We start from the raw sequence: 7,870 nt of genomic DNA, 5'->3' as shown, positions 1-7,870 counted from the left end.
TAAATTTACAAGAAGCAAATTATGGATCTAAAATCATATTTAGCATATTATTTAAAATTAAATCATAAAATTTTCATAAATAATGGTCATGTGAGAATATTGACTTATTTTTTTTTAGTTCTTCTCTATTGTAAAATCTTGAGATCTTAATTTATTTTTTGTGGGTGTCATTGTGTCACATTATTTTTTTAAAAAAAATATTGTTAATATTGTTTTAATGCACGAGTCTCGTAAAATCTAACTTTAATACTATTTTTGTTTGAACTTATTGAGTGAAGAGTTGTTTTTAAGATAAAAATTAAATTTATATTTTTATGATCCATATTTTATTTAAGATATTGAATTTTAAATTTTATATTCTGTTAACACACTTTAGTGAGAGAATTTTATAAGGCATATATTAAACTCCTAACCAAAGGTGTAACCCTAGAGATGATACCCTAAGGTGCACACAACTTCATACATGATCTTTATACACGTTCCCAAAAAATGATAAGTTATCACCTTTAAAACATTAATTAAAATTAGAACTGTTATTAATTTTAAAATATTAACTAAAATTAAAAGGATTGATGTAGGCTTCAAAACATTAATTAAATGAACGTATCCGTGTTGGACACACGCATGCATCCGTGTCGACACTCGTACGACACTTATCGGTAAAGTGTTCAATTCAAAAAATATTTGTTGGATTTTTAAAATTTTTAACACGGTTCTAACACAATTTTAAACTCAAATTTATTGTATAAATTTTTATTATGATTATAAAAATAAGGAACAAATTCTTTTGAACCAGTTATGGAAAATATATTTCTGCTCCCAAAAGAATCTGAAACATACTTTTGCATATAAATATTTATTTTCAATTTATATAATTCAAAATTATATAATATATAGATCCATGTCCTCGTGTCTTACATTTTAAAAATTATACGTATCTTCGTGTCCGTATCCGTATCGTGTCAGTATCTATGCTACATAGTTCAAATCTTGTATAAATCTTGTATGAGAAACTTTCTTCCTTACCATACTCTTTTCATACATATATTTATAATGATTATTTTTATTAACTAATCCAAATTATTACTTTATATTTCTCAAATTTACTTTTTAAAATAAAAAATTTCTAACACAAATTAAATTCACGTTCCATCATGTTTACTCACATGAGTCAGGAAGAGGAGAAAAATAGGAGAAAATTTAAAAGCCTATTATGATGAGAAAAGGGGCAACCAAAACAAGAAAAAATATACTTTACAAATCAGATCATTGTTGCAATTTTGACCATTGCAGTGGTGTTGAACTTTTTACATCACCTAAAAACTACAGTGTAAGATGAAAAAAAAAAAACCATCCTTGATCCATGGTAGAAGCAACGGGCGTTATTGCCTCCATTATCTGTGTAAATACAACTTACAAAACTTACAAACATAAACCCCACAAAAAATTATTGCAAAAGCTCTCCATCTAAAAAATTGAAAAGAAACAAAAAATCATCAACGTCCCATATAAATAACATGCTTACTTTCTACTACCAGTTTTACGTTTCATGTCAATTGGAGCTGGATGTCTCCCTGTTCGATGTAAGACACCATTTGGTTGTTTTCGTGAAGGTGAAGGACCAAGAGAAGAATGGATGTTATTCTTGCTGCAAAAATTGCATCAATTAAGTTATCAACATGCATGTTTCTTTCATCTTAATTTTAAAAAAACTACAGAAAAACATGACTTTTTCTTTCAGAATAAACTCCCACTAAGAGAAAAACTTTGTAAGTCTTTTCATGAAGAAGCAGCATTACCTCAATATTGGGCTATTTGTTGGCTTCGAGACAGGTCTCCTAGCCTTTGATGCATTACCATTGGCTATGCTGGTAAGTTTGGAATTATTAAATTGCCAAAGCAAGTCAGGCTCCGAGGAATCAGTGGTTGTATCATCAAGATCATCCATGTCATCTGAACCAGCAATGTTAAATTGGTTGTGCCCCATGAACATATTGTAGGATCCATCTGAGTACATTTTGGAAGAATCTTGAAGATATTTCTGATAAAAGGCCTCGGATAGGTTCCCACTGTCTGCTTCCCAACAGCCTAAGATGTTGTCAGTTTTGTTTGCATCTTGCTTGTTTACCATGACTTTATCAACCCACTCTCCTGAACCAGTTTCTTTGTCATCTTCCCGGTAGTTTTGTCCAGGATTGTTCACTGGTGGCCAGGGTGGTGAATTCGTAGACATCTCATCAAAATCATAGCTTTGAGTTTTTTGTCTCAATGGGGTATTACTGTGAAGCTGCATGATCAATGGTTAAAATTCCATCAGTGTTCAACATAAGTAAATTGATTGTTCAGATTCATGCAACTTTTAGGGCGGTTACATAATTTTGAGGATCCAGCTGTTTGTATTGAACTGCAAAATTTGTATAAAGAGGAGCTATGTACATTTAACTTAATTTTGAGGATCTCTATTAATTAACAAACATGTTCTTCTCCAAAGTTAAGGGGATTACGTTTCTCCTACAATCTGACCATTCTTGCAAAGTGGACGAAATTAGAATACTGATCAAAACAGAAAACAATGAAGTATGCACACCTCTATGTTGCCGACATCAATCATTGGTTGCCGGCATCCTAGGCTATCACTCCCAATATCTACTCCCCGTTGGTTTGCATGATAAGGCGTTAGCTCGTTACCCGTTGTCCTATATTTTCCAGAGCTTCCAGATAAAGAATGCTGAGATTCACCATCCTTTCGTGCCAATGCTGCCTTGAGGCTGGCTATCTGAAACATTATTCATAAATTTAGCTTAACTGTAGTGCCAAGACTTTCTAAGATTATTATGAAGAGCTACATCGGTCAAATTTGAATATCAACCTGTTCTTTGAGCTCTTTGACATCTGCCCCATCCTTGTTTACTCGAGCAGCACCAAGTTCAACAGTGGCAACTCTTTCTGCAAACTTTAAGGTGCTAATTGTTTCTCCAATGGCATCGACCTCTGGGCTTATGTGAACAAACATAAGTGTCTTGGCCTGTCCTCCTGAAATAAACGCCAACCAACGTAATGAGATAATCAAATTGGAGAAAATTGTGTATCCAAGAGTAGAAAAGTGTACAGAAAGGAGCTGTGTACAGAAAACTAGCTTCTTAAACCTTACCAAGTGAATCTTGGAGTAGCTGTGTGAGTTTGCTATTTCTATAAGGAACGTGTTGGTTCCTCTGAGCAAGGGAAGCAATGACATCACCCAGAGCTGAAAGAGATTTGTTAATATGCTGAGCCTCTTTCAACCTGTCTCCCGTGGCCTCAGATTTGTCAACTCTCTCACTTCCTGCCAAGTCAACCAGATGCATGCATCCACGTAGAATAGTTCCAGACGTTAAATCTCTTCCTTGAACATGAACAGTCAGGCAACTGCCAATTTGATAATTTAAGAAGTCAATGGTTAATTTTTTCATTTAAGGAAACACTATAGAAACAAGAATGGACGACAGGACAATGAATAGGTTATACCTGTGTGATCTGCTACTACGGTCATTAAGGGCCGTAGCCCCAACTGCACGATTCCTTTGGCCCAGGTTCATTAGTTCAATAACATCTCTTGTTGATGATACTGGGACTAGGCATGCATCTGGTACACTGAGCCCTCGATGAGAATTACTACGAATTTCCAACGTAATCAATGGTTAAGGGAAAAAAACGCATCATCAGTAATGGTTGTTTTGTTTTCATCAGTCAAAAATTCAAAAACTGAAAAGTCAATTATATATGTATTCTAAATCATTTTAAGGTAACAGCTAAAAGGATATCTTTTGTTTGATCCATCAGAAACCAATAGATCTCTGACTTGCTCATTATAAATCTCAATCATTTGGACAGACACATCATAGCAAAAAGTGTCTCTTCTTTGATCTGCTGTAAGAAATAGATCACTTAGGGCCCTGTAATTTACACCTTGGCTTTTCTCTGTGATCTCTTTCGGTCCAGTCTACAAGATAAAAACATAAATAAGAAAAGTGTCATTAAAATTTCAAGTATTTTTAGGCCACAACTGACAACTAAGTGTAACTTACCATTGTGTAAGTTTTTCCCGATCCTGTTTGACCATAAGCAAATATACAAACATTGTAACCATCAAGAACAGACCTAATGAGTGGCTGCATATCAGAGAAGACCTCCGCTGAACGCAAGACAATTTTTTTTTATCAATATTTACTAAGACATAGTGATCCTGAGATAACTGAATTGAAAACCAAACCAACCTTGGGATGCAGCCGGTCCAAAGATTTTGTTGAAGTTGAAGGATCTGCGCCCTTTCCCATTCTTTGAAGGAATACTAATTGTGATAGTTCCATCTTCAATATTATCCACTGTGCTCGAATAAATTGGTTGTGCAGATAAGAAGGGTCTTACTCGACAGTACACCCTAATACTTCCTGATCAAACAAAATTAACCATCTTGCTTTTATCAAGACAAAATCCTTACAAAGGTGTGAATGGGATATAGGATATAACTCATAATAAGCTTAAAGCAGCTAGTCCAGCAATTTACCCTTAAGATCCTGGACTTTATTGTATAGTTTGCGATTTTCTTCAAGTACTCTATGATATCCAGAAGCAGCATGAGCTAAGCCATGAACGTGCTTGCCTATAAAGAGAAATGGAAAATCAAATAAGATGCAGAACCTCATTCACCAATGATAATGCACATTATATAGGAATGAAACAATATAGAAAAGAACTTCAAATAAATTAATCACAAGCAAAATATTACCTAGATTCGAGAACTCCTCATGAAACTTGATTTGCAGGAACTGCATACCAGCTTTGGTGGTGTGAATTGTATGCTTTAGTTCCTTAAATAGACACAGGAGGTAATATTTTACTAATAAATAAAAAAAATCGAGAAGTTAAAAAGATTAATATTATCTTAGCTGCTCCCTACTTGAATATCTCTTTGCTGTTGATCAAAGAGCACTTGCTGCTTCAAAAGTTGCCTTTTTGATTCCTCGTCATCAACAGGGGTTTTATGGAGGAATCCTTCTTTCTTCGGAACTGTAGGAATCTTGTTATCCATCTAGTCAAATAAAAACTGGATAAGTATGAGCATTTTCAAGTTTCATGAAGGTCCTCTAATATGTTAAGCTCGGGGTCAGTAGTACTATATTACCTTTTTATCTGCCATAACAAACTTTGATACAGAACCATTGCCTTGGGACCCAGCACCTCTTAAAATTTTTGTCTGTAAATTAAACTATTAATAAATAATCAAGAACACAGCTTGTCAAAATGATCAACTAACAGTTTTTCTTCCTACTAATGGAGCCATGTAGAGTACAAAAACTCACCCAAACATCACCTAAAAACAATGACATTATACATTAATAAGGTGAAATGGCATTGTACCTGTTCTCCCTGGCTTGCAATGCGATGCTCAAACTCCTCTACTACCTTGTTCAAGACTGATTCAACTAACTGTTCCACGGAGAAGACAATGTAACTTAAAGCAAGCAATCTCAAAAGCCCTCTTGCATTATGAATGACAAGATTGAGATGAGTGAATGCAAGACTAGTTTATAAATATCCGTACAGTCATTAAAGGCATAATAAGGTAGTAGATATTCCAAGCTTACGACATACTGTTGGAATTCAATTCCAAAATGTCACAGACTAATACACCATTTGTCTAATTTAATAAATAAAATTATCTAGTGAATACAGAAAAACGTAGCCCCTTACCAGTGGAACTTCTTCGGGCTTCTTATCTAATAGTACTGCACGAACAAGCATGCTCAAAGAATGAGACCCGGACTGCATGTGTAAAAATGAAAAGAAAAAATCATTTAGTTATTATTTCTGTTCACTAGATAAATTCACAGAACAGGCCAAGGCCAAAAATAAAGCTTACCAACCATTTTATTAGACTCAATATCAGATGTAAGAGTGGTCATGGATTTTTCATTGATGGATGAGTTTCTCGACAAGGAATTAGTAAATGGCTCAGAGTTTTTTCGCACAAAAGATTTTGCGGAGATTGTGGGTTTGACAGTTCCACCAAATTTCCAAACACCATTACTCCCACTCTGTTTCCATTCACTATAGGACTTAAGGGCTAAGACGCTGTTCACAATCCTGGCTGATTTTCCTCCCTAAAACACAAATCAATCATTTAGCAGAAAACCAACTCAAAACATTATAAAACTTCCAATTTCCAATGTACACAACGTTGCTAAGTGCCAAGGAATTATGTGTTATTAACAATTCAGTTCACCATGACACATTTGTTACTCAAAATTTTGAAACTGTAATATGTATGTGGTCCTTTACATACTTGATCAAGATCAGATGCCTCAAAGGTAGGAATTCCAATTTCATGCACAGCCACCAGAAAGTTCCTCACGTTTTCAAAATACTGAAATGCCGATAAGGGTGCCCCATCAGGGGTTAGTGCAGAATTAAGAGGACTCTCCACAACCTTTAAGAGTAATACAGAGTTTACATTAGCAAATAAGCAACAACATTAAAACCGAGTATAAAAAAATTAAAACCATGCTCACCTTCGGTACAGCACCAGGTTGAACCTTATTAAGAACATTGCAGAGGATGATCCCACTTCTCAAACCAAGCCTAAACTCTTGCTCAGAAGGCTCTGCTGGCAAATCTTTAGCTGCAACAACTCCAACCATTTTCCTCAGCCATCCTGCTGCTTCATACCTTCTGAATGCTGCATTTTAAATACTTTCAATCTCAGGATAACTATTTTACAAGAAAATGGCATGCATCAAGCGGTTAACCTTCAGTAAAAGCAAAACTAGCATAGCAAAAAAGGATTATAATTTAACACATTCATGGATAAACATGACAATTAGACCTGGAACAAGTAAACATTACAACGAAATGCAACGAACCCGAAATTCAAAAAAACTGAATTTTGACAAAATCCCAGAAAAAATAACGGGAAATTACCGGCTTCTTCTGCTTTTCTAGATTCCAAATCAAGATCTTTGAGACGAGTACCGTGCTGTTGAAGCACATCTTCCACCACGGATGCCACTGAAAACGACAATGCCGCCATAACAAACTACACCACACACCAAGCGAGCCTTAAGCTAACCTCTTTATCCCCCACCAGAGACTATGCTTAGCAATTCAAACTCATCAACATTGTCCTCACCAGAAGCTGGATTCCACAGCACCCAAAAAGAAAAAAGAAATGATATTGATGAGTAATTACAGAGAAGCAATGGAGAGATAAAAAAAAAGTTGAGTCTCTTCTCTCTCTCTCTCTCCCACTCACTCTCTTTATGTCTCTCTGATTATAATACTTGATGATGATGATGGTGTTGAGGGTTGCTGAGGTTTCTTTGTTACCAATTCAAACACACAGAGATTCTCATCGTGACCTTTTGCTTTTCTCTTTCTCTGTACAGATAACAAAGTGGTACTCAAACAACTCAAATGCTTCTTCCTCTCTCTTTCTCTATTACTTTCTTTCTGTATCCACTTTATACTCTCCACCACTCTGTTGCTTCTCACCTTCCCATGCCTCAACTCCGAACCTCTCTATATTCCGAACCCACGTTCCTCTGTTTTAAACTTTAATAAACACGTATTAATGTTTTGTTTTGTTTCTAACTCCGTTCTGATTTCCATCATCTTTTCTTTCACTTCATCCCAAAGCGCGTGCACTTCAACCTAGAAAACTGCAAATTTTTGTAACACTTTATTTTTTAAAGCTAGTTTTTTTTTCTTCATATTTTTCAACGTGAATGGAAGCAAAACCCACAAAATCAATCACATTCTTTAAAAGATAATGAATATTTATAATATGATGAAAAATACAAATAATAGAATATTTATTTTTTAATTATTTGACTGA

General features: G+C 34.9%; 1 protein-coding gene across 2 annotated transcripts; it reads right to left on the bottom strand.

Moving 5' to 3' along the window:
- Positions 1-1,230: 1,230 nt before the first annotated feature.
- LOC137830233 (kinesin-like protein KIN-14I) lies at positions 1,231-7,534 on the bottom strand. Of its 2 annotated transcripts, none has more exons than XM_068637431.1 (21): positions 7,289-7,534; positions 6,958-7,171; positions 6,549-6,715; positions 6,323-6,466; positions 5,904-6,140; positions 5,731-5,802; positions 5,398-5,466; positions 5,162-5,233; positions 4,937-5,068; positions 4,766-4,847; positions 4,544-4,639; positions 4,254-4,427; positions 4,065-4,171; positions 3,801-3,979; positions 3,505-3,666; positions 3,152-3,405; positions 2,870-3,033; positions 2,588-2,776; positions 1,800-2,287; positions 1,526-1,648; positions 1,231-1,398 (listed from the first exon to the last, which is right to left on the bottom strand). In XM_068637431.1, exons 2-21 carry the CDS (start codon positions 7,064-7,066, stop codon positions 1,395-1,397), a joined length of 3,024 nt encoding a protein of 1,007 aa, XP_068493532.1. In that variant the 5' UTR covers positions 7,067-7,171; positions 7,289-7,534; the 3' UTR covers positions 1,231-1,394. The 2 variants fall into 2 exon arrangements, with proteins under 2 accessions (XP_068493532.1, XP_068493531.1); XM_068637430.1 differs by having other exon boundaries at positions 5,162-5,245; positions 7,289-7,480.
- Positions 7,535-7,870: the final 336 nt, after the last annotated feature.

This window comes from Phaseolus vulgaris, chromosome 7 (genome assembly GCF_000499845.2).
Source record: "Phaseolus vulgaris cultivar G19833 chromosome 7, P. vulgaris v2.0, whole genome shotgun sequence".
NCBI classification, from domain to species: Eukaryota; Viridiplantae; Streptophyta; class Magnoliopsida; order Fabales; family Fabaceae; genus Phaseolus; species Phaseolus vulgaris.
The sequence above is the reverse complement of the archived record's forward strand: the minus strand, read 5'-3'. Positions and strand labels throughout refer to the sequence as shown.

Coding starts and splice junctions, on each gene's coding strand:
- LOC137830233 (XM_068637430.1), bottom strand. CDS start 7,066: ATGGCGGCATTGTCGTTTTCAGTGGCATCCGTGGTGGAAGATGTGCTT. Junction 6,716..6,957: donor TAGAAAAGCAGAAGAAGCCG/GTAATTTCCCGT, acceptor TTTAAAATGCAG/CATTCAGAAGGTATGAAGCA. Junction 6,467..6,548: donor AACCTGGTGCTGTACCGAAG/GTGAGCATGGTT, acceptor TTACTCTTAAAG/GTTGTGGAGAGTCCTCTTAA.